The 25,585-nt window shown below is 45.3% G+C and overlaps 1 protein-coding gene across 1 annotated transcript in view; it reads left to right on the top strand.

The window, feature by feature from the left end:
* The window catches only part of LOC149342500 (propionyl-CoA carboxylase beta chain, mitochondrial-like), a 35,890-nt gene extending 18,904 nt beyond the window's left edge, over positions 1 to 16,986 (top strand). The window contains exons 9-14 of the mRNA XM_089544886.1: positions 2,459 to 2,540; positions 2,806 to 2,929; positions 3,126 to 3,233; positions 5,443 to 5,543; positions 9,520 to 9,718; positions 13,603 to 16,986. Coding sequence (XP_089401012.1) covers positions 2,459 to 2,540; positions 2,806 to 2,929; positions 3,126 to 3,233; positions 5,443 to 5,543; positions 9,520 to 9,718; positions 13,603 to 13,724 — 736 coding nt within the window. The 3' untranslated portion in view covers positions 13,725 to 16,986. The remainder of the gene's footprint in view (positions 1 to 2,458; positions 2,541 to 2,805; positions 2,930 to 3,125; positions 3,234 to 5,442; positions 5,544 to 9,519; positions 9,719 to 13,602) is intronic.
* Positions 16,987 to 25,585: the final 8,599 nt, after the last annotated feature.

Here is a 25,585-nt window from a genome sequence, read left to right as displayed (position 1 = left end):
TTGCTGACATGAATCTTCATTACAGAAAATGGACAAAATCTTAAAATTTGCTTTCTGATCAATTGGAAAATGGAAATTTTCGCTATCATATAAGGTGAACATTATGATCGAGCCTGGAATGACCATGCGGTTGTCGGCGAACAGCAACCGGACCAAAGGAATAGTGAGAACAAATGCACGCCTGACCTTGCGCTTTTATTCCTTTTTTTACCTCTCTCCTCCTCCTCCTCATGTGAGCATCCACTCTAAGCTGCAAGAAGCGACCGGGGTATTTACACTGAAACTCGCGCACCGCCGCTCGTGCAGCACGTGTGGCGCGCCCTCGACGCTCGGATCAATGCAGCGTTTTTGGCTGTGTTTTCTTGAGGAAGCGTATTTGGTGTGCTGATAATCAGCTTCTGCTTTCTCCCTGGCCGAGATATATCCCCCACTCATAAGCCTATGGATGAGAGGGAATTTCCTGTCACGTGTAGGGAACAGCATTCGGTCAAGACACGACGAGATTATGTTCCACTTTATGAATTCTTCTATAGCAAACAGCTGGTTTGAAAACAAGCGAAAGTGAGATGCAGTGTGCCGCGCGCAAGCTTAGAACTTAGATTTGCCGACCTTCGCCCTCGGTGTTACGGAAGTGCTTCGTGAAGCTCGATAGAGGAGGGCGTTACAGATTCGAGGAAAGCCTTTATCTTGACCACAGTCGCCTTCCAGGAAGTCTACGCAAGTTTTGAACATGTGAGCTGTTGACGTGACGTACACAAGCTGGAACACAAACCTGGCAGGAACAAGTACGCGGAGGTATATGATACAAAACGCAAGGTAAACAGGAGCGAGCGGCGTCTTTTGTGGAAACTGCAAGATCATCTATCCCTTACAAAGTAAAAAAAAGCTTCTTTATAGGTCTCCACACTGCAAAATAAGAAATTTTTTCGTTAATTTCTTTCCTGTCGGTTGCGATTACCAGAACGGTCCCACTAGCATTTTACACCCATTCAGCCCTGATGTGCGATTTTGACACCATATTTGTAAATCGATTAATACTCGCACCATAAGCTTTAAATTTTTAGTGCGTGGTTATGGGGCCTTAGGCATTGTAAAAACGCGGAGCAAAAAAATCTACGGCCGAAATAAAAAATCCAGGGCCGAAAGGGTTAATGCGAGTGTATTCTCCACTTGGAGCTAAGAGAGGCTTTGTGAGAATGACCACGCTGAGTGCATGCTGTGGAAGACCAATTGAGTCATTCTTACTGTGTTGCAAATACATTGGTCATGATTTGCCTGCACTAGCCTGGTTTGTCTAGTTAACCCAGTTTCACGTCATTGGCGTTGTCATCTGTTCATATGCCCCATTTCACAACAAAACGATAGACAACTATATACCCATGTGCAAAGGTGCCAGCTCAGGCACGGCCACCCTACGGGCACTCTACCCTAGACTGCACCCTTCAGTAACTGAATTCAAACTGGAGGCTCTAGCCCAGACCTTGAGGCAGAGGGCACTTTCCCTCAACTGCAAATCTGCCCAGTCATTCATAGGCACTCCTAACACTAATTTGTGTTAGTTTGGTGGTAAAGTTCAGTGCCAGTGGCAGTCTTGCACATCTTAAGCAAGTGTTTAATCATGCTGTACACTAGCAGCTCTTATAACTTGTTGTGGCCTGAGGGTAAGTGGCTGTAATTTTTTTATGATGGTTGCTAATACAATAGCAGGTTCAGGCCTCTGTATCATGTGGCATGCAGAATTAGCTGCCTTGTACTATGAATGCAGCGTATATGTTGTTCAGCACACTTTTTTTCCATTGCATGAAAACCAGCTTTTAAGGCTGCAATGCCCACATGTTTGTATGGTTTGCTTTAGGCATGCTGTGCTGGACCGACCACAACGTTTTAGTCTGTGACCTAAGATTTCCCTGTGGTTTCAAGATGCTTGTTACAATCACAAAGAGCACTTCATGGCTGCTCATGCTGTTGACTGCAGGAATTGGAGCAACAGCTCAAAGTTGTGTAGCTAAGTGTATCAGCATTTGCCACAGAGCAGAACAGTGTTTCTTTAGACTATTTCGACGCACCGAAATGTCTGCTAAAGCATAAATGCTTCTCTGTTCACCCCGTCCACAAACACTGCGTGTGAGTATACTGACGCACACCTTTCAACCTAACAAGAGAAGCATTCCAATGTCACTTTCAAAGCTGAATGTAGTCTGACATGGGCAAGTTGTGAACATGACTGTGGAAACACGGGCAAGTGTGCTTTTGGCATGTTGCTTACGATTCGTTGCACTAGGGAACTGTGTTGGATGTCACCTGTCATGTAAGTGCAGAAGCATCACTGGAAATCATTGCTTGAGAGTTCAGGCCCAGGCTTGCAGCAAATGTAGAGGGTCCTTGCTCTATTGGCCAGCCTTGTTGCTTTAGCTGTGTCATGCGTATGTGCTCTCATTTCGATGTTTCCTTTGCGCAGGGATCGGCTTGTTCCCAGCTTGGACAGTGTGGTACCTCTGGAGACGACGGCAGCCTACAACATGCTTGATGTCATCCTTGATGTGAGTTCAAAACCTGCACATACATGTAGTAATGATTGCTGTGATTTCGTGTTCACAAAGGAACACGAAAACATTCTCTCCATTGCTTTGATCAGCAGCAGTCTTCTTTTGACCAGCAGAGCAAGAGGAACATGTCAGTGGAAGCATGATAGAAGGTTGAAAAAGAAAAAAAAAACTGTTTGCATCACATCAATATTTCATTATGATTGATGTCACACACATTTTGTGAAATCTTCATAAAATGTTTTATTTTTCTGTTGTTCAGGTAGTGGACGACCGTGACTTCTTTGAGATTATGCCAACCTATGCCAAGAACATCATTGTTGGCTTCGCTCGCATGAATGGCGAGACTGTTGGCATTGTGGGAAACAATCCAAAGTCAGCTGCAGGTCGGTTTTGCTTCTGTTTCCTCTTGCAGAGTGCTTTAAATGGGTGAAGGGAAGAAGTTTCTCTGAAGGCTCTGTTTATAATAAAAATTGTCACCTCAGTGCGTAAAGTATGCATTACTACCATTACTACTTCTACCCAACACAGGCCACGCATTTAAAATTTTTTTTTTCCTGTCTACGCTGTTGTATCTTGCAGGCTGCCTTGACATCAATTCCTCTGTGAAGGGAGCAAGGTTCGTCCGCTTCTGTGATGCCTTCAACATTCCCATCATCACATTTGTGGATGTTCCAGGCTTCCTGCCAGGTGATTCAATCTACTTCAGTGCTTCCTGTTAATTGTTACCGGGGTCTCCTCTGCAGTCCTGGAGGAGTGCATAGTACGAGATGATTTGGAAATGTGCAATAGAACACTTTGCCTTTTTTTCAATGCTTTGTATTGCGGAATGTAGCACCAAGAGCATAAAGAAAAAACTAATGGCAATTACACCCTTGGTAATGCAGATGATCAGCGCCAGTCGTTTCACTGTGCACTTTTGCAGTTGTGGCATTTATTTCTAATGCTGCTGCCACGCTTGAGTTTGTGATGTGTTTTTGTGTTTTGGGAGGGTTACAACAAGCGCTTTATTGCTTGAGCATCGTGTCTTGCAGTGCGTTTGCGGGCAGTGTCCAGAGAGCATTCATCCTCTGTTAGACCCGTCACACGTTTTTGCCTCAGGCCTCCTCTATATGTACAGCATTCAGAGCATGGCACTTCAGTTCGACTGCATTCGTAGCCCTCCCACACTGCGACTGATGTGCTACGTTGCCGCTGGCCGCGTCATCAAAACTATGGCAGCTGCTGCTGTGCTAGCACACAGGATGGAGTGCTATCCAGTCATTGCACGATGTTTTCATGAGAGGCATTTCAAATCGTTTCACTCGCCTCTAGCAGGGGCATGATAGCTGTTGTGTGCTTTTGTATAAATTTCTTAGTCCTTGGGGCCCCACTGACCGATTTTTCAGGCCCAGTGAGGATTTTTTCAAATGGCCAAAAAAATGCACTACGAAATGACAAACCCACCTGAAAATGGTTTTCTTTTGCAGTTCCTGAATGCCAGACAGCTGGACAAAATAGACAGTAGTTTTCTGTGTGTTCTGACCCTTGCTTGCTATCACATCACTGCTCTTATTAGCAAGTGTGGTGCTATCACTGTGCATGGAGTGCAGCATGAAATCACTTCTGCACTCGGCACTCCATGGCCGCACCACTGCACTGTGCATATTTTGCTTCAAAGGCGAATATACACCCACCCCTCAAATGGAAGGTCGAAAAGGAAAGGTGGAGATGGCATAAAAGTAAAGGCAGAACAGCCAACATGCCTGTGGCTAGCAATCTGTCAGTGTTAAGTTTCTTAATTACTATTAGGTTTTAACATGTTGACGAGGAGCGTTTTTTTAAACTAGCAGTATGTTATTATGTACGCTAGTTACTCAGATAGGCTGAAGAGAAGCCCATTACTATGAACAAAACGAACACAGTTAACAGAAAATTTGCCACTGCTGTGAAATAACCGTTCCAGATTACCAGTGAGCAAACCATAAAATATAATGCAATTTTTAGAACAGGATTCCAGTTTAGGAAAGTTTATACGCAGTAAAACTAAACTTGAAAATTTATTTTTCACTATCATAAATGTGAGGCCACCAGTTTGTTTCTGCGTATTGAATGATGCCTACAATGATTAATATATTATCAAAATCAGGGTGCACTTTAAGTGGAAGGGGTTGCATTCCACACAAGCAGCTGTACACTGACCGCTCCTTGCGCACACACGTGCACGCTCGTACCATTGCCACATGTCTTCCACTGTGCGAGCTTGACTGCTAGTTTGGCTGGTAGAACTCGAGTCAAATCCCTTTATCCTTCATGCATGAAGAAAGCAGTGAAGTCCACGAGGCACACAGCGACACTGAAACAGTGAATGGATTAAAATGGAGGTGCTTTTGCGAAGCAAAGGCTGCAGCACTAAAACAAAGTAATTTGTGATCCTGACTGTTCCTTAGCATAGGGCACACAATGGCGCTCTGCCAAGTTTTCCGAGGGTCCACACCCTACTCCCTCCCACCCACCCACCCCCCTAAACCTTCCTGTCTGGAGCTCTCCTCAAAAGCTAAACACCGTGATGCCCTGATGTTATCAGTGGTTAGCTTCTTTGCAGGCTGCTAAGGTCTGCGTTGAGGACAGCGTAAAAACTGAGGAACCCGCTACAAAAAGCTAAGGGTTAAAAAAAACAAACTAAATTCTGGACAGCAAAAGTTGGGGCAGGTTCATTATGTGAGTATGTACAGTATATATGTAAAAAAAGTTATACAAGTCTTACAGCCCACAGACAGCTCTAAGAAATGGAAAAACCTTTGAGCCGCCCAGCTGCCATTTTTAGCCGTGAATGTGCTGAAATAACAATAGCCTGACTTTTCCGGTCATCATTTTATGCTTTGTGGTCAACTTGTCTTCTCCTCTGCTCCCTTCAAAGGCACTTCCCAGGAGTACGGAGGGATCATCCGACATGGGGCCAAGCTTCTGTATGCTTTTGCTGAAGCTACTGTGCCCAAAATTACTGTGATCACCAGAAAGGTGAGTGGCACTCTCTATGCACAACACTTATATCTTACTGTGTGATTCAGTATCCTTATTTTCTTCTGGGGCTCTGTTGTTTTGGAGTTTTAATTCCTGAAGAATTCCAGAAGTAGAAGCTAGTGACAGATTTGATATTTTCAAAAATGTAGGCGCTTCTTTTTTTTTGTGTAATTCTTAATTTTACTGTCTGTCTTTTTTCTAAAAAGGCACTGCTTATCAGCTTCTTTCATCAGCTTTGTTTAGCATGGTTAGATGTCATCTCATAATGAACACGAAGTTAATTCTCTCTCATTTCTCTGTGTGTACATTTAATATTGCATGTGCACATATTGCATATACAGCAGAACCCCCCGTTCATACGTTCTTCACCGGACCGGGGAAAAAAAACGAAACAACTGTGAAAACGCAACATTGAGGAAAGTTCCGAAAATGAGTGAAAACAGTGCAGCTTTGACTTGAAACAATTTATTTCCACAAAGTTAGCTTAGGACTTCAAAAAATCGAGAATGGTGGATTGCAGTTTCTTTCGCTCGCTGGAAAGCACCACGCGTTCCTCAATAGCCTCGAAGGCCGTATTGCTGTCAGCGTCACTTTGATGTGCGATGTACAGAGGCGTCCACTTCCAACCTGAACACCGCTCCGAGCGGCCAGCGCAGCCGGCGCTCCGCGGTGCGCCTCTCTCGGGCGCCTCTCTCGGGCGCCTGGGGAAGTATTGCGCGCAAGCGCAGTGACAGCTGTAGGCGGGGCCTTCGCCGCGTCGTCTGCTTCAGCGCGGCGGCTCCGCGAAGCCACGCTTGCTATGCGGTGAAGCGAACTTTGCTCTTGCCATGCGCAATAAAACGACAGTCCGGCACGGTGGTGGAGAAGCGCAGCAACCGCGCTTGGTTCTGTGTAGCGCGTGATATATCGGTGGCATTTACCCCTGTTCGTGTTTCCTTCCTTCCTTCCTTCCTTCCTTCCTTCCTTCCTTCCTTCCTTTATTTCTTTCTTTCTTTTCATGGGATTAAGGCTCTCGTGCAAAACTTGTGAATGAGATGCCCAAGCTGTGCGGACACTTCAACAACTCAGCTGCTCAGCTCCTTGGTGGCGATCAGCCAGGCTATTCCCCGGACTCACATGATTGTTTTCATTGCCTCAAATTTGGGCGCCGCAATGTGATGATTGTTGGGGGTACAGTTGGGGATAAGAGTTAGCAGAGAATACATTTAACCTGCAATTCACTGGTGACATCGCCTTGCTTAGTAACTCAGGGGACACCTGGTATATCACGCGCTACACTGAACCAAGCGCGGTTGCTGCGCTTCTCCACAACCGCGCCGGACTGTCGTTTTATTGCGCATGGCAAGAGCAAAGCTCGCTTCACCGCATAGCAAGCGTGGCTTGGCGGAGCCGCCGCGCTGAAGCAGACGACGCGGCGAAGGCCCCGCCTGCAGCTGTCACTGCGCTTGCGTGCAATACTTCCCTAGGCGCCCGCGAGAGGCGCACCGCGGAGCGCCGGCCGCGCTGGCCGCCCGGAGCGGTGTTCAGGTTGGAAGTGGACACCTCTGTACATACCTATGGAGGAGGTCCAGAACCGCAACGACTTCTCCAAAAATTGGATCTGTGAACTCCCAGGAATCATGCGGCTCATGCTGCTCGTCGTCATCACAGTCAGCAGCTTCACTTGCAGCCAAGTTCGCAACGATCTCGGCGATGCTTTGGCACTCCGACGTCACGACGGCAGCATCCACAGTGACTTAGTCGCCACATGTGACTCCCGTGGCACCCAGCACAATTATAGCCTCAGTTAGCTCTTGATCACAAGAGGCTGCTTACTACTCTTCAGCTTCCATGGCACTTTCCACTTCCATGCGAAAGCCACACTGTGCGCAGCTGTGCTGTGTAGTTGGCGCGCTCACTGCAGTCCACGCTGAAGCTACGTAGTGCACAGCGTCAAGTTCTGAAATGGTTGTAGGCTGCTCTCCGCGCTGCTTCACGTAGGCCGCGCTGGGCGTCGGTCGACTGCGTTTGGTATGTCCAGCTTTTCCTCAAGAGGAAGCCCCATCTGCTTGTGCGACGCCGAAATTCATTTTCAAAATTTCGAAAATGAATTCGTGTGATATTCGATTCATATTCATATTCGACAATTTTCGAATATTTTCCAGCGATCGTATACCATGCCGACTTTCATAAATTCGACCATGGCAAAATACAATATCTGGGAGAATTATCTGACGACCGAGTGTAAAGTGCCAATAAAACAATACAAATGCATCCGCTTCGCTTTCTTCTCCAGCGTTTATTGCTGGGCCAATCTCATTTGGTTTGACGCTGCTAAATTTGCTCTCATGCCAAATCCTGCAGGTTGGCTTTCCCACATATGACACATGGTATGACCAAGATAGCCGACCACCTGCTTCTAACAATCGCGAGAATGCGCGCTGTTTTTTTTTCTTTAATCCTTCCATAATGTGTTACAACTGAACGCTCACACCCATGGCATCCGTCTTGTCGCCTCCATCACTCTGCAAGCGTGAGCTCCGCCATCTCGTTTTGGTCAACTGTGTGATATGCGGGAAAGTCCACAGGGGAAACTTCGCGTGAGGTTCCCAAAGGGGTGAGTCGAGGTGTCACAACAGGGCAAGCGATCATGTAAAAATCCCGCCTATTGTATGGTGCATTGTAAGCTGCTCATCTCATAAATGTGCTCAACAGCAGGCGTGACGATGGTAGGAGGGATCTCAATGCTAAGCCAAAAATTAGCGCAGCCACGTAGTTTCGGTGTTTGAGCTTCGCCACCGGCCCGCGGCAACGGCAGATGTCGGCCTGCGCTCTTACCGGACGTCCGAACATAGCTTCTCGCGCCATCGCTTCTCACACCGTTGTGTCACCGGTCATTTCTTTCTTCTTTTTAAAAGCAGTCTCGCTGTTCCGACACCAATGTTCATTCCTTTTGCTTACAGCTGCATTGTTCTCCCAGCACGCCAAACCTGCACACTCGTCACAGGCTTTTCGGTGTTTTTGCAGTGGAGCCTCCTCATAAGGTTTCACTGTGTTTCCGAATTTTCGCCTTTTTTTTTTTTGTCGTACACGGAGCATTTTATAATTCACCTTCAGATTTGTGATCCCTCGAAATCCAGAATAATAAGGTATTACTGGCCATCGTGTTATTTTTAGTCGTGTGTCATTTCATGGATTTTATTTTGCGTGATCACATTGCAGCTTGCATACTGTCATGCTGTCTAATCAAGTTGAATCCATTTCTGTGCACATCATGTTTTGTTATATGGTGCTGAGTCAGTCTAGCTTTCATTTCAGTTGCAAAGGCCATACACTATTAAAAAAAAATGAGGACAACAACATTCGCCTGTCTTTTTCCGAAATTTTTGTTCATACTGAACAGATATTTAATTTGATATTCGAAGCCTTTATTTCTTGATATTCAAAAAGTGTAACTTGGCTTAATGTTTCCTTTTAGTGTTTCTCTAATAGCCTTAATCATAGCCTTATAGCCTTAGTCGCTTTGGAACGTTAAACCCCATAAACAACCTAAAAGTAAGAAAAGGTGCACACTTTTCTGTAGTAGCAAATGAAAGAGGAAAGGTTCACTAAAATTATCTTCAAGCCATATATTATATGAAGTTCCAATCCTGTGTTTCTCTGGGTGTGCATATGGTGACCCTTTGCAAAGGGCAGTGATCTTTCACAGCTAGCCATTCACAGCTAAGTGCGACAGTGTGGATTTCACTTCTGTGAGCAAGGCTTTGCTGTGGTGGTAATGTAACTGCTCCAAATTTTCACCGTGCCTATTTTTCACTGTATTTTAATTGTAATGCCTTGCGTCATTTTAGAGCAAGCCTTGTTTATGCTATTCCTGGAGTGCCACTTTAGAGTAACAAATGTCTAGATAGTGAGTTTCTTCAAAAACAGCAGTTTCATCCAGTTTTCTCGTTTGCTAAACTGACCCCCTACTTTCTCGTTGTAATGCGTGCAGGCCTATGGGGGTGCCTATGATGTGATGAGCTCCAAGCACCTCCGGGGAGACACCAACTATGCCTGGCCGACAGCTGAGGTTGCGGTCATGGGGGCCAAGGGAGCTGTGTCGATTCTGTACAGGGGCAAGAAGGACGTTACCCAGTACGAGGAGGAGTACATCCGCAAGTTTGGAAACCCCTTCCCAGCTGCTGTCCGAGGTGGGTGGCTGATCAGGAGCCATCTGCTGTGCTTCCCTGAGTGCCCTAGATACTGCGCAGTAATTATGGTAAACTCCCCTGAAGGAACGTTACGCAGCATAGCCTCGTTGACTGGGTGACCGTTGGATGGCGTAAAATACAGTAAAACCTTATTGATATGTTCTTGGTTCATATGATTTCCCAGTTTGTACGCTCAGAATCGCAGACATTGGAAATGTCTCTTAGAGTTGCACTATATTTCTTCCGGTTATTACATTCCTGAATAACACGATTTTCCATCTACTGCATTCAAAATTTCAACAAATTGTTGTTGTATAATAGGTTTATTGATTGACCAACCGCTCCTGTATAATCATAAAAGTGTGCCGAACGTGAGGGCATGCAGCATGAAAAGCTGGAATGCAGTGGCACTCACCCGCTGTGTTGGCTTCTGTGCGGAGCCTAGGCGTGAGGAGGCAAAGCATCACCATCACCAGCAACAGCAAGATAAATAATAACAGCGCTCAAGCATTTGAGAGAGCTGTCTTTGCGGGGATGCGACATGAAGAGGAGAAACGATGAGATTTCTTTCCGGTGCATAAGGGCAGGAGGTGCATTGCTGTGAACTGCAGCAATGCGCTTACGTACGCGTGGGTCGGGTCTGGGGAATGGAGCTTAAAAAGCAGAAACTCTGCGAGAGTCAGCCGCTGTGGTGCCTTCCCTGCTGGGCTTTGGTGCTAAGGGGCGAAGCAGCCAAAAATGACAAGATTGAGATTTTGGTTACTATCGTCATTGCCGGCGACGGACTGGATGTGTTATGAAGTTAATTTTGTGTTTAAGACAAACGCAGACTGAATTTTATTAGTGCTAGAAAAGGACCTGTTCAAGTCTCATGCCAAGAAATGCTAATCACCATTTTTATGAAGTAAAATTATCAATAATGTCTTTGTACCTCATTCAACAATTACATTTTAAAAAGTTAGGTGGTTTGGGTCATATGTTTTCCCAGATAATACATTTTTTCCGCAATTCTTTATGAAAAATGTATCATTGAGGTTTTACTGCATTTGAAATGAGTTGGATTTTTAATTATCCGAAACCGGTGCAAATCAAAAAAGGCTAGCGCAAGATGTTGGTCAGCCACATGCAGGACTTCAGAGTTGCTACTATTGCACCCAACAACACTGTGTTTGACATGTAACTATTAACTCCTCCTACAATGGGAGCTCTTTCGGACTCGTGGGGATTGCCATGTCATTGGCGGTTGCCAGGATTTTGGTCACGATGGTTTTGACATCCGCAGAACATGGTCTCGCACTCTGTAAAACACTTTCTGGCTAAGCAGTTTGCCGTTCTCCGGCAGTTTTATACTCCATCGTTTTCGGCACGCGCGAGGGCGGCAGCCAAGCTTAAATACATCAGGTTAGGTGTGCAGCACGGCTTTAACTCTTTCCCTACCGCGCCCATTGAGCATCGTTAGCCCGCTAACGATCATTTCATGCCCCAATTTCAGAACCTTGTACGTTGCCAATGACCATGCTGCAGATGTAGTTTGTAGGCCAGGTACCAAAGTTTTGTTTCCGATGTAGTTTTCTTTTGTCCCGCGAAGGGGCACTTTCTAACGCGCTGCCAAGAAATGAAGACGCGGACCTACGCTCATTGCCGCCATGTTGCCCGCAGATGACACCTTCGCCGCTAGACTTCGGAGCCTTCCGCGTTGCTTACAGGCACGATGCGCATCACGCTTGTAGCCGGAGAACTGAAGTTTTGTTTCCGATATAGTTTTTTTTCCCCTACAAAACGGCATTTTTTGAACGCACTCCAAAGATGCGGTACCATCAAAGTCGTTTGGCAGCCTCCGCATGCGTGGCACGCGCTCTGACATAGCAAACCTCAGGACTCCGTTTCGTCTGCGAGTGATTTAGCCGACGGCCTGTGCAACAACGAGCCTGAAAATGTTGCAAGGTGCTGAAGATGATTCAGTTTTCACATCAGTGATGATGGAAACCATCCTGAAACACAGGCGGCCGCACTCTGATGCACAACTATAGGGTTTCCAGTTATTGTTTTGTAGCTACAATACTATTCAAGATAGAAATGTTTTTTTTTTGTTTTGTTTTTTTTTGCAGAGAGTGGCCAATAGAGTAACAAACATTTTGCATAATTCAGAAAATTTTTAATATTTTTTTCTTTTTAAATACAAGCGTGTTTTTGCAAGTTTTTGTAATTTTTTTCTAAAATCTTGTTTTTAGCAAATAAAATTTTTTGTTGCAACATGGAATTTGTTGTTTAAACGTATATTGATAGAAAGCATCTTTATTGAGCTCTGTTTTTGGGTATTGCAATCAATATTGAATGCGATAGTTTTTACAGAAAAAAAAATTTCCTGAAACCTTCAGAAAATGGTAAGAGTTAAGGCACATGCGAAGAAGGACTTGTAGTAGGAGCTTCTGTCGTTGAAAGGGGTGACTAGGTGCTGGCACATGTATTTTGTATCGACGAGTTCTACGCGGCGAGCTGCTTGCACGAAATAGAAACTGTATGTAGTGCCAGCATGGTCTGAGTGTACCGGAAACTGCCAAACATGTTGGTGGTCAGGTGGAGGTGAATGCAGAGGGCCATTTCGGCTGGCATGATGACATCGTACTGCACGCTGATGTGGAGGAGCATCACCGCTGTTTGCACAATGGTGCATGAAGCAATTAATTGTCTTGCTTCTTAAAGGGCAGCTCTGGAAGTTTTTGCACATTAACACATCACATTCTATAGAGTACCCTCTCTCCGACGCATAAAAGTGGTTTCCAAAATACAGAGTAGAAGTATTTTAAAACAGCAGAAACCAGGAAACCAAAACTGAAACTGGTTGTACACTAAACTATGTTGTCATGGATTCTGTCTCAAAACCTATCCTGTGCACATTCATTGGCTAAACTGGTGGCTTATTACAACTTGGATGATTATTTGTCTGAAATGACCAAAAACAAGCTTGAAATTTTGTCCTTCAGGAAACGCAGAGTGAGTATCGGCGAGCGTGCAAACCTTGATGTCTCACATGCAAGGTTGTCTACAGAAATCGCCTGAATTAAGGCCATAAAATGGGAAGTTTTAAAATTCAGTTATGCCGCCACACAATGCCACCTGACTACGGGTGTTCCCAAGTTTGCGGCAAACTTGTGCATTCCTGCATAGCACCACTGTTCGTCAAATTAACCGAGGCTTATTCCTTTGACATTTCGTTATGAATGGTGGTTTGATGACTCTGTTCTTTTTGTGCATGAATCCTGAGGCATTCAGGAGTGCAAAATAGCTCTTGATTCTTTTATGCATTTGTTCCAATTTTTTGTTTTTTTGTCAAAGACATTTTTATGTAAATATTCATGCTGGAGTTTTAAATTTTATTTCCATTAGTACTGGGTATTTAAAAAAAAAAAGAATTGAATGCTTCATTGCACAGAACAATACTTTATGGACATTCTAACTTAAGTTATGCACTTTCTTCTTATTTATTTAATGCCAGGGGATCACTTTATGAGGGTATTAATTGTAATTACTCAAGAACTATACCAGTTAGCTTAAAATAAAGTGCAGTTCTCAAATCAGCAGTAAAAGATCTGTGTAAAATTGTTTAAATTTCATGCATAAATAATGAAAGTAGTTTTAATTGTCACACCCCCCTTTAAGCTTGATAGACATACATTTACTGACCTGCATTTCGTGCATGATAGCCTTAAGCTGGATGTTCATCATGAAACCCAGCACAACAGACACACACACACGTTCCTGGAACAGAGTCTTGTTAAAATCTGCAAATGCTTGTCACTAAACATTTGCCAGCATTGACAGAAAAGTTTGTAAGCACTTTTCAGGACGTTTTTAATTGCATGTGCTGATGAAATTGATTTCAGGTTTCGTGGATGACATCATTGAACCACACATGACTCGCAAGAAGATCTGCAAGGACCTGGACCTGTTACAAACCAAGAAGCTAAAGAACCCAAAGAAGAAGCATGGCAACATTCCTTTATGATTTCAGTTGGCAGCATCAACTGCTGTTCTTTCCACAAGCGCACATTTTCTTGCATTTATGGCTGTTTTTGTTCTCTAAAAATTTCCTTGGAGCAGCGGAGAGCCTCAAGCAGTTTTTATACATCCGCATGTGTCTCTTGGTTGTGCTCGGTGCTTTATATTTGAAGTGCTTTTTGTTGCTGCATTCATTGTTTGCATGCGAAAATGGGAAAAACCCTTGAGTGAGGACTACAAGAAATTTTGAATGAAAGAATCTGTGATGGAGCTTATTTTTTGAATGTGGTATCAGTGCCATAAGGACCTTTTTTAAAGGAAAGCCAGGATTTTGCTAGTGATGCAGCTTTTTGTTGCCACTGCAGGATTTGGCGCATCTTTGAGATTATATACTTTTTTTCTTGGTTTGTTTTGCGCTTGAAAAGGGAATTGGTACTGCTGCTGGTTGCATTTACTGTAAAACTGGCTCAAAGGCCGTTTCAGAGAATTTGTGCTGTCGATCTTGTCATTTTTGCAACACTTTGTCGGAAATATTTCCAACCTAGATTCTTTTTCTGGGTGACTGACTTTGTGTTGTAAATGCCAACAATGCATATCTGTGAAAGATGAGTTGCAAAATGTGAATTCTGTGTTTGAAAGACAGATCAAGTGAGATTTACACATGTTAATGTGTTTTGGGGAGTGTGGAAAAGTGTGTGTGGCTGATACCATGTTAGCATGTGCTGCAAAATGCTTGTGCAAGAGCTGTAAGGGAACAGTATGCGGCATGAAATGAATTATGTTTAGCCTGCAGCTTTTCTCATGCTTCCTCTTTCTAATACTTGGAATTGGTCATGTTTTTCTTTTATCCATGCATTTATTTAGAAGCAGGAATCTCGCTATGTTGCATTTTATATTTTTTTCCAACAATTAAGCTTTCTTGTGGGTTGTCACAGCGCCAGGGTTTTTATTGCTGGGCCTGATGAAGGATTGAAACATTCTCAAAATTTTCCTCTGTGTGCTCCGCACATTGTGCTTAATCTTCTTTCTGCATATAGTTTTTTTTTTTTTCCCACTTGACAAACTGTATAACTATCAGCTTTGCACATGGGTGTGAAGCTGAAAGTACAATTGCAGACAGCACCGATGTTTTGGAACCTGTCGTAGTTGTTGCCTCAGTGTTTATTTTCAAACCACAAGAAAAGCAGCAAATATGAATGGAATGCTTGTGTGTTCAGTGTATACAACCTGTGGGTGACTTCATAACAGTGCACCTCAACTGTGCTGACGAGAATGGAAAATGGGTTAGTGTGCTCGGCAGTTTATCCTCTAACCGTTTTTGTACTTTTTTACTACTACTAACTTAGGCCACATTGGGTCCACTTTTTAACCATTCTTGGCGACACTATCAGAAAAAGAAAGCAATGAGATTATATTTTTCTTTTTTTTTATGAAAGCATCTGTTGTTTACCACTTTTTTCAGTCATAAGTTTGACAAAATGTGATTTTTTTTCTTATTTTTAATTGATGGACCTTTAATTGGCTTCGGAAATGCCCACGGTTATACATCAACTCCTGTTTTCAGTGATTATCATTAAGCTTTGAATAAGCCTCTCTGCTACATTTCTGTACTCTGCCACAAAATTGCATGGTAATTTCAATCTAAAGGAACCCTCTTGCTTTTTTTAGACATGCCATGTTAGCCTAGCAGCTGTGATTTGGCACGACATCAGGCGCTCCCTAGTTGCGTGTTAACATGTGGTGTGTGTACAAGGAGATGGTGGTGGGGGCTGCAGTTATCCCGGTTCAGAGAGAGACCTCTCATTTGTGGTTAGTGTATACTGGTCACTACGTTCAGTGCACTAATTTCCGCTGTGCATGCTTAAGGGGGGACACTAGTCTTGAAAAGAAAATTTTATTAATTTAGTCATAGTTATGAAATTTTCAGGGCACGTGCATTTTTGTGCGCTGATTCTAGATATGTCATTTAATTTCATGTAAAACAATTCCTTGAGCACTTGTGCACTTTTTATGCAAGTATTTTGCGGAGAGTTTTGAAGAAAATTTGCGGCAGGAAACTCGCTGAAATGTATACCATTGGGTTCTCTTGACAATAAGGAATACAATAAGGGTAAAATTATCATCCTGGCTCTCATAGAACTTGAGTTATAGGGTACTGAAGCTGCCACTTCAGAAACAGGAGTACACACTTTCCTTCTCATTTCTGAAGCGACAACTTCAAAACCCCATAACTCAAGTTCTATGATAGGCAGGAAGACAGATTTACCCTTATTGCATTGCTTGGTGTCAAGAGAACCCAGTGGCATACATTTCAGCGAGTTTCCCGCAGCAAATTTTCTTCAAAACTCTCCGCAAAATACTAGCATAAAAAGTGCATAAGTGCTCAAGGAATTGTTTTACATGAAATTAAATGACATATTTAGAATCAGCACACAAAAATACATATTCCCTGAAGATTTCGTAACTGTGACTTCATTAATAAAAATTTTTTTTCAAGACCAGTGTCCCCCCTTAACCAGGTTAAGGAATAGAAGTAACTAAGGTGAGCTCATATGTTTCCTTGGCCAGAGGTGTGCACTGGTACACAGTATCCTCTGGAACTCGGGCATACACCTCAGTTTTATGGAGCCAGTTGTGGTATGATGTGCAACTTGCAAAATATTGTCGCTTTGGTTCCGAGTTGCACTGTAGCAACCATGAAAGCATGGCATAAGTGTACTGTTTGTTATGCATAGGTTTGGCTCCTACAGCAGTACCTGTAATTTTTAGGCCCCGCGTTACAATCTTAGTGCGGCTCTCTCGTGCACACCGTTTACATCCAGTCCAGTACTCTGCTGGTGCAAGAGAACAGTTCACTCTAATCAGTGCTTGAAGACTGGCTCCATCGAAGGGGGGTCTCAAGTGATTCGAGCGCGGGTGAAGAGGGAAATAAAAGAAGGAGAGAGAGAAAGCGACTGGAGGCCTGTTTTACACATCATTTTGTACGGAGGTGAGATCATTTTTAAAGGTCGTCCTTAGCTCACTTCCAAGTGACAGACCTGAAGCAAACAGTCCCCACACGCTCTGAACTGACTCGTGGTGTGAGGGCGCAGGTTTTCCTTTTTCTTCCGCCCTTTGTGTAGTGCTGCCAATTTGTATTATTCTCCTTCTCGGGTGCTAGAAAACATATGACTGATTTTCACTAAAAATTTGTGAAATTTACCGAATGATGTAGAAGAAATGTTTCGACCAACTGCTCATAAGAATAAAACATTGTTTCTTGCTTTGGATTCATGCAGTCTCTACATCCCAGCACGCGAGGTCTCTGATCCCATGCCAGTATTGATGGTGGGGGTCTAGGACCCCCCTGACTTTGAGAAATGATCCTGATTCATTGAAGAACTTGCAGGCACAAGACCCGATTCTGAATATAGCTGCTAAAGTTTAGGAATGCCAAGGTGGCAGCTTTACACAGCTCGTCAGATTCACTTGTGTAGCACTTGTGCAAAAATGTTTGGGTACACCTCTGGCTGTTCATCATGGGGGGTCAAAGGTGTTTTTCGATACCAATTTTCTTGGTTGCCGTAAATCTGCTCTGGCACATACTTCACATTAAAAGGACACTAAGAACAAATACACGTTGACCTGTCTCAATAGAGTGTCGTGGCCTGATAGGAAAGAGACCACTCACTGTAAACAGAGAATTTATAAGCAGACAAAATAAAAAAAACGAAGTACAAGTGTCACAAACACTGGCCGATTTTGGAAGTAAAATGCACGTGTCCACGCAGTTTATTCGCGAATACGACAGGGTATGCGCTAAACTGGCATATTGTGTCAAAAACGGTGGCAACTTGTCCTTTTCGGCAAAGGTATCACTAGTTTGAATTGACTGGTGGGAATATTTTGAAATTCATTTCCTCGGCACCGAATAAATTTTTACTAAGAATAATAATTGTATGGAGTTGTCCTCGATGCCTGGCGAGAGAGCTTACCCTCCAACAGGTGCTCACATGAAGGCAGCTCCACATCCACTCGCTCCCAACTCGGCTTGGTGCCTCTGCTGTGCCTAGATGATGTATTGAGAAAAATTTGCAGGATGTGGACTACCTCGAACACGGTTATGTTCGAGGTCGTAACGCAGTTACACTGACCCATCACAATAGACCGAGGAAATGTACCCAAATGGGTTTTTTTCTGTATTGCCCATCTGAAGGCCTTATTGCTCCATTGGCTTCGGCTTGCTTGTGACACTTCCGTTACGGCGGCGCGCACTGCTGAAGCTTAGCACCAGCTGTTGTGCCTTGGTTGCGTGCCGCATGCACCGGAATGTTCTGCCGGTGAATCCGCCCTGGATGTGCTCCGGCGGCTCGCATGCAATGCCGAGTCACCGCGTCTGTCACTTTTATCTCGTTGTCCGTGCCACTTCCATTTCATTGCGATAGCATTAGAGTTCACGTCTGGAGCAAATCCGCCGCGCGATGTAACGAAATTCGCTGACGGGTCGAGAAATCATGTGACCTCGTGACGTCATCAAAACCTGGCCACCGGATTGTGAGCAACTTGCCCACCGTAGCAGGTGACAAAGTAGTGATAGGTCGAGAGAAGTCACGTCACGTTTTGACGTTATTACAACCCGCCCACCGCAGGTCGCAGTTGGCTGTTCCGTGCACCACCCACGACGGGTGGTACTCCCGTGTGCCACCCGTATCACGTTCCAGATGGCAGGTGACAAACTAACACCATCGGTGGGCGTGAAGACGTAGGGCTCTTTGCTGTTGCATAAAAAAAGAAGACAGTTCTACGGTTACAGGTGTGTAACGTGAATGTTTGAGCGTTAACTGTGCTGTGACAGCAAATAATTTTTCGATGACATGTTTTGCTCGCAAAATCAGACAGTCGGAGGGAAATGCGGACTTGCCCACGTTGTCATGGCGAAAAAACGTTAGAGATCACTGCGGCGACACGCACTGGGAGAATGCGAAAACATTGACGCCTCCTCGGCATTCGTCGTCTCTTTTTGCTCCTCTTTGATATTCTTTGGCTCTCTTTGCTTCGTCACTGGGCACACCAGCTGGCCTTCGGTCAGCACCGTCTCAAAGCCGTTCATGTTAGTCACCTTAAAATTAATTTCACTCTGGTTACATCTCTTCATCTCAATCGAACACTTTGGTGTTCAAATTTGGCGCCAACGTTGCTTTTCCGTCCATCCACTACATCTCCGTCCAGCCTATTCAACCTTTTAATGGTTTTTGCTCGTAATTAACAAATTAATTTATGTCAATAAAACTTTTAGTTTAGAATTATTACTCATCAAACACATTTCAATTTTTTCAAAACTGCTTTCACTTGCATATTTTCTATGGTTTTTTTTTTTCCACCAAGATATTTTCCCACTATTTTGCTATCCATGGCTGTTTTCCCGTCTTCTCGCTACATCGACGGCAGCGCTATTTCGACGGTTTTTCGATATTTTTGGCACTAACAGCCATTCGTTTGATCCTACCTCTTCTGAGAACGACACAATTACAACGGACAAGTTTTGGTGTCCGTTCTGACGTCGACAAAGTCTAATAATTCTTTCGCATTAATTGGTAGCCCTCCGCTGTGGCATCGTTAACGAGTGTTACATGACTTGTTGCGCGCGGATTTGGGCAAAAGCCCGGGCGGAACCGCTGGTCGCCGCGAGGCGCTGACGCGAAAATGAAAAAAAAAATTCAGGGGGCACTTTGACTGTCTAAAGTGCGTAGAGGCGAAAGCGTGACAAATCACTAATTAATGGTTTTATTACAGATTAACGCCTGAATACTAATTAACTGCTAATTAATGACGCTTAAGCTTCGCGTTTAGGAGTGGAACGCGAGAGCGTGTTGTAGCGCTGCCAGGGAGTCCACGGAACGCCACCACCCGTTCGGCGCGATGCCTTGCTCTTTGAACGCAACGCTTTTTGAGGAAAGGAAATGGCGCAGTATTCTGTCATCTCGGTGGACACCTGAACCGCACCGTACAGGAAGGGAGGAAGTGGGAGTGAAAGAAGACAAAGAGGGCCCGTAATGAAGGAAATGAAAATTGTATTTGAGGAAAGGAAATTACGCAGTAACTGTCTCACATATCTCGCTGAACACCCGTAAAAATTCAGGGGGGCACTTTTTTTACCTAAAGTGTGGTCACTGATGTGTGGTTAAGATGTTAAGCTTCGCCTCTAAGAGTGGAACGCGACAGCACCTTGCAACGCTGCCAGGGAGTCCATAGAACGCCATTTCCCATTCGGTTGGATGGAAACAACTTTATTACACAAAAAAAAAAAAATCTTCCAGGGTGGTCCCCTACTGGTCCAGGAGTCCACGGGCTAGTGCTTCACGTAAAGCCCGATCCACTAGCCATTTCTGGCCGGCGGGCTGAGCGGTCCGTAAAGCAGCCTCCCAGGAAGAATGGGTGGGATTGGGGATGGGGGATACTGCCTTTGGGGAAGGACATTCCCGAAGGTAATGGAAAAGTGTGGATTTGGGCACGCCACAGGTGTTACAATCAGGAGGAAAGGTGGGATGAAAGCATGAGAGGCGGTGGGGTGAAATAAAGCAGCCTGTCTGTAATTGCCGCCATGTGGCGCTGGATAAGGGCGACAAGGTACTGTGGGGTGGTGGCAGTGTCATGCGGCTGAATTTGTAAAATGTGGTAATTTGGTGATATGTAGAGAGGACCGAAGGGGCTTCTTGCGGTTATACACCTCGCTCGTCGGTAAGTTGGTTTTTGAGGAAAGGAAATGTATCTGTCTCTCATATCTCGGTGGACACCTAAACCTCTCCGGAAGGGAAGGGAGGAGGATGGGAGTGAGCGAAGACACCGTATTCACTAGACGCGCCTTTGTTCATTCCAAACCATCGAGCTGGCATGGCGGAGTGAATAGCATGCTCGTCACGCACGCCGAAGACCGGGGTTCGATTCCCGAGCTCGACCAATTTCCTACTCGGTTTTATTTATTTATATGGCCTGACTAGAAAAGTTAATTAGGCTATTTGGGTAATTAAGCAATTAGCTAAGCTCAGTCCCACTTACTTAGAGCATCACTATACGATCCCTTCAATTGGTTGCATGGTTACTAGGCAAAGTACAATTGGCCCCGTTTGAAATTCGCGCACTGTGACGTCACGACCGTTTCGACCAATTGAAAAGCGTGACATTTTCTGTCGGCAACTGCTGCTTACAACGATGAGGCATTAAAGGCTTTCGCCTTAAAAATTGTATTGTAAACAGGACGATGATTAGGATTCGGAGCAGCAGAACCGATGCGCGGCGCGAGGCGAAAGGAAGGCGATCGGCAGCTGAAGCTGCAGAGCCGACGCGCGGCGCGAGACGAGAGCATCAACTGTTCTGGGTCCGGACCTGCCCTTGCCCGCTCTAACCGGACTTCACAACCAGTCTTCTGTCAGTAAAGGCTGTTACAGTATTACAAATTATCTGCTCGCTTTTGAGGCCTTGTACGCGGCGTGAACACTCATTGGCCTGTACTCTGCATAATGCAAGCAGAGAAAAGCGACAAATGAACACGATATGTCGCTGGTTTTGTCCTTCTCTTGTCTCGGTTTCCGTTGCCATGTTTTACCCAATTCTTCGAACATGTACCAACCAGCCCGTATTTCGCCTCTTCTGGAATTCATTAAATAGGTTTTCCTCCTCTATGGATCCGTGCCCATATGTTTTCCTCTGCCGGCAGTAAATGCCGCAGTTGTCATGGTAAGAACGCCTGCAACGTAAGCACCGCAGCCTCTCGCGCTGTGTGTTATAAATGACAGTCTGTGGCGCGTTTAATTTTATTGTTGTCAGGTGTTGCGAGTAATTACGTTATCGTTTTTTTCCCCAAAAGGCGCATTCTTGAGGGGGAGGCGAACCGGGCTTGGTTTAGGGTTGGCCCTAGAACTGTAGTATACTTTGATCACGGCTGCGGGCTGGAAGCTACGAGCGCGACTACGAGTTATGACTTGTCGAAGGCGTCGCCTTTCTAAAAGCAGTGCGTAAGAACATTAACGAAGACAGAGAAGCGCACAGGATGGGCCGTATAACTAAATCATATTTGAACATGCCAACACGCTGTGCGTATGGACCACACATCAGGACGTGAGCAGGTGCATCGAAAACATGGCACAGGTCAAGGCCAGCAGGATATAAGAGCCGATACAAAGTTCCGGGAAAAAGCGTATGCTGCAGCAAGCCCAGGCCAAGCTTTAATGTATTTATAATCTATTGCGAACAAGTTGTGAGGCGGAGTACACAATTAAGCAATGCCATTGGGGTACTTTGGCTACACTTTCCAGACTCAGAACGATTAAAGTGATCGTTTAAGAACTGCAAGAGTAGGATTTACAGTTTGCTTCCTGTGGCTACTATCTCACGTTGAAATCGATGGTAACACTGCGGCAGATCTTGTTCAACAAGGTCTTATTTATTTTCAGTGGCTGTCCCAAAGGACGAGAACTTCGCTATACGCAGTTAGTTGTGTAACACTTTTCTGCACTTCGGCCACCTCTGCAGCTCACTTGCGTAACGCGGTGCTTGTTGCGCGACAAAAATACTCTCGTGTATTGACTGCGCACGAACTCAGACTATACGCCGGCGTGGATGCGCGAGATACACGGTGCCACCTCACCTATGTGCGTACACTGCGATGTTGTGGGCGACTGAACCATTTCGTTTTATCATGCCTGCGTTTTTGTGCCAAGCGTGAGACATTCCTGGAAAACCGGAGGAGACTGAACGTTCCCTTAGACAACGCCTCTCGCATCGTGAACCCTGATGGCTCCCGAACTGAGCGGCGAACAGTGTTACGATCACCCTTGCAGTTTTAGAAGACACTGCCCTCATGGAACAGTGGTAAAGACGCAATCACTTAAATCAGAGACTCAGGCGGAACAATTGCCGACAGGTCACTGTGAAGCTAATATTTACTGTGTGTACATTTACACGACAACCACCACCGCCGCCGTGAAGTGCTGGCATGGGTTTAACGCTTTGAAGCTGAACGTGGGCTTTGATGGATGTCGTATAATGGATAGATCCGGGTTAATTTAGGCCATTTGAGGTTCCTTAATGTGCACTGACATCGCACTGTACATTGGCGCGTCTTCTGCACAACACGAGCGCAGCTGTGGAATGCATGACCACTGAGCCACCGCAGCGGGTAGCAAAGTGGGCGTTTTCGTCCACCATGGGCTAGTTCCTTGGCGGCTTTTCAATATGTTGCATACGTATTGAGGGGTCTATTGAAAGACATTACATGTAAACCCTATGGAATTCATTTGCTGCGTCGCTGGTGTTGAAGATCTAGAAGAGTGACGTGCGGGAAAGAGAACATTCCAAACTTCTGTTTCAGTGTACCGTTTTTATCTTCTATTCCTGAATAGAAAGATTATGACATATGACAAAGTTGTTGGTCATCGGCCTCGTTTAGCGAGCCGAAAAACTGGACAATTCGACGGAACACCGAAGACAAGGTTCGTTATCACTGTTTTCGTCTTCGCCGTATTCCACGCATGAGGGCGCGCGGCTGACGTAATCATTAGAGCTACTGTAGTAGCTCTACTCTATAGTAACAGTAATACCAGTAGTCTTGCGATGGGCGTGTACTGTTGGCGTCTTCAGTTCTTTTTTGCGAGTGACCATGGAAGTTACTGCGAAGATGGCCTCAGCCGGGACTCCCTGTCTGGTGAGTTGAGCTTCGTTTCTCGACGTTCTGATAGATTCTGCTTGCTTTAAATTCTTTGATCCACCGATATCGAGAAAGCGACTTTTCAAGCTGTGCAGCTGGGACCTTGGTCTTTACCAATCACATCAGTTTAGCATTCCGTGAAGCCATGCGTTCACTCATTCCTTCCGCACCCGGTGCGCTAACGCGCCTTGGCTCCGGTCGCCCGTGTTCGCAGTTGTTCGTGATTATCTTTAGTGCCTTTCGCTGCTGGCGTCGCGCTTAGTGCAGTTATGCAATGTTGTTCCGCTTTCTAAGCTGTAGGCGGGTTTGAATTCTGGAATAGAAGCATGCATGTTTTTCGGAACCAGCCAAAAGTAAGATCATCCGTTAAAACTTTTAGCACTGTCTTTGTCATCCCTAGAGCAGTCCTTGCACATACGATACTCGATTGCAGTGGCAAATGGATGTATTGACAACCACTAGCTAGACGACCAACGGCCCGCTTAAAGTCACCATGAGGTGTGCTGTTCAATCGCTGCTGACGACGGAAGCATTCAGCTAATAGCGTGAGGCGGTAAAAAAATATAACGCACACCATACTTAACCGAACATTATGCATCTGATCGAGGTCTCGAATTGGGACTACAATGCTCAATCAGCAGACAACTGACAGACTACAGGTGGGAAAAAGTTCGGGAAAATAGGACACAATGCAAACTGCGAATTGATCGAATGGGTTTGATACGCAGGTGAACTGCGCATGAAAACGCTGTCACCGGTATCTTCTGCATTGGTGAACCGGTAATTTGCAGACTTTTGCTTGTGCAGATATAAACTAGCTCTTCATGTTCTAGATGAAAGTTTGAGTGAGTGAGTGAGTGAGCGAGTGAGTGAGTGAGCGAGTGAGTGAGTGAGTGAGCGAGCGAGTGAGCGAGTGAGTGAGTGAGTGAGTGAGTGAGTGAGCGAGCGAGCGAGGGAGTGAGCGAGGGAGGGAGGGAGTGAGCGAGGGAGCGAGGGAGTGAGGGAGCGAGGGAGCCAGTCAGTGGCCGAACGAGTGAAAAACTTTATTGAAGTACCTGTGCTGTTCTATTTGATTACTTAAACCATTTTGTACCGCTTGCGATATGGCATACCGGCATTTTGGAATGATTTACTAACCGCCGCGGTGGCTCAGTTGTTATGGCACTCGGCCATAACCACTGGTTATGGCACTCCAGTGGTTATAGCATTCGGCCATAATCCCGGCCGCGGCGGTCGAATTTCGATGGAGGCGAAATTCTAGAGGCCTGTGTACTGTGCGAGGTCAGTGCACGTTAAAGAACCCCACGTGGTCGAAATTTCCGGAGCCCTTCACTACGGCGTCGCTCATAGCCTGAGTCACTTTGGGATGTTAAGCCCCCATACACTAAACTAAACTAAACTATACTACAAAACTAAACTAAAGGTCGCGCATTCTACCGACGAGACTTCGCAGCGTGGATAACGCGATGGAACGGGGTTCGGTGACGGTTTTGAAAGTTAGAAAGGGTTCGAAAGTTCGAAAGAGTGCTTTTAGTAAGACCAGCACTGGTAGGGCACGCTCCGATAAGGCCACGTGACAACATGAATGCAGACGGTACTCCTCCCAGAGTGCGCCCACATATGCCCACATCCCATGCTACTTGTCCAAGGCGCCTAGCTGGATTGTGTTGCAGGTAATACTGCGGGGAATCTTTGTAGTGTTTGTATGTTCATTCTTCAAAGGTGCCTGCAAAGCGCTTCATCACTCTGTTTGTGATGCGAAACGCAACCAGATTTATCTCGATTGGTCGCATCCAGGCGGAGCCGAGTCTACGTTGTTCCAGAGTGCTCTAGTAACTTTGCACGATTTGTCTCAAAAGTTCGCTATCAGCTTTAAAATGAGCACGGCCGAGAGCGGCGGGCATTCTGTTCGACGACTGCCGAGCACGATTGTTGCTACGCCGCCGACGAGTAATTCAGGTCTATGTGGGCGCAAGTCAGCCCAAATAGTTTTTTTTTAGACGCCATTTTCGCTTTCTTTCTGCTCCGGATTGAATCTGGTGTAGCTTTGAAGAATGAATAAACACTACAAAGATTCGTTTGTGTTGCAGCATATGGCAGAACTCCATTTACTTCACAATTAAAACATAGAGAAGGCGAACCAGCGAACGTCAACTCAATATTGAGGCTTATTCAGAGCAGCGCAG

The sequence above is a fragment of the Amblyomma mixtum genome, chromosome 5, assembly GCF_055824585.1.
Source record: "Amblyomma mixtum isolate Tamu chromosome 5, ASM5582458v1, whole genome shotgun sequence".
Taxonomy (NCBI): Eukaryota; Metazoa; Arthropoda; class Arachnida; order Ixodida; family Ixodidae; genus Amblyomma; species Amblyomma mixtum.
Note: the sequence above shows the minus strand (reverse complement) of the source record. Positions and strands in the feature narration are given on the sequence as shown.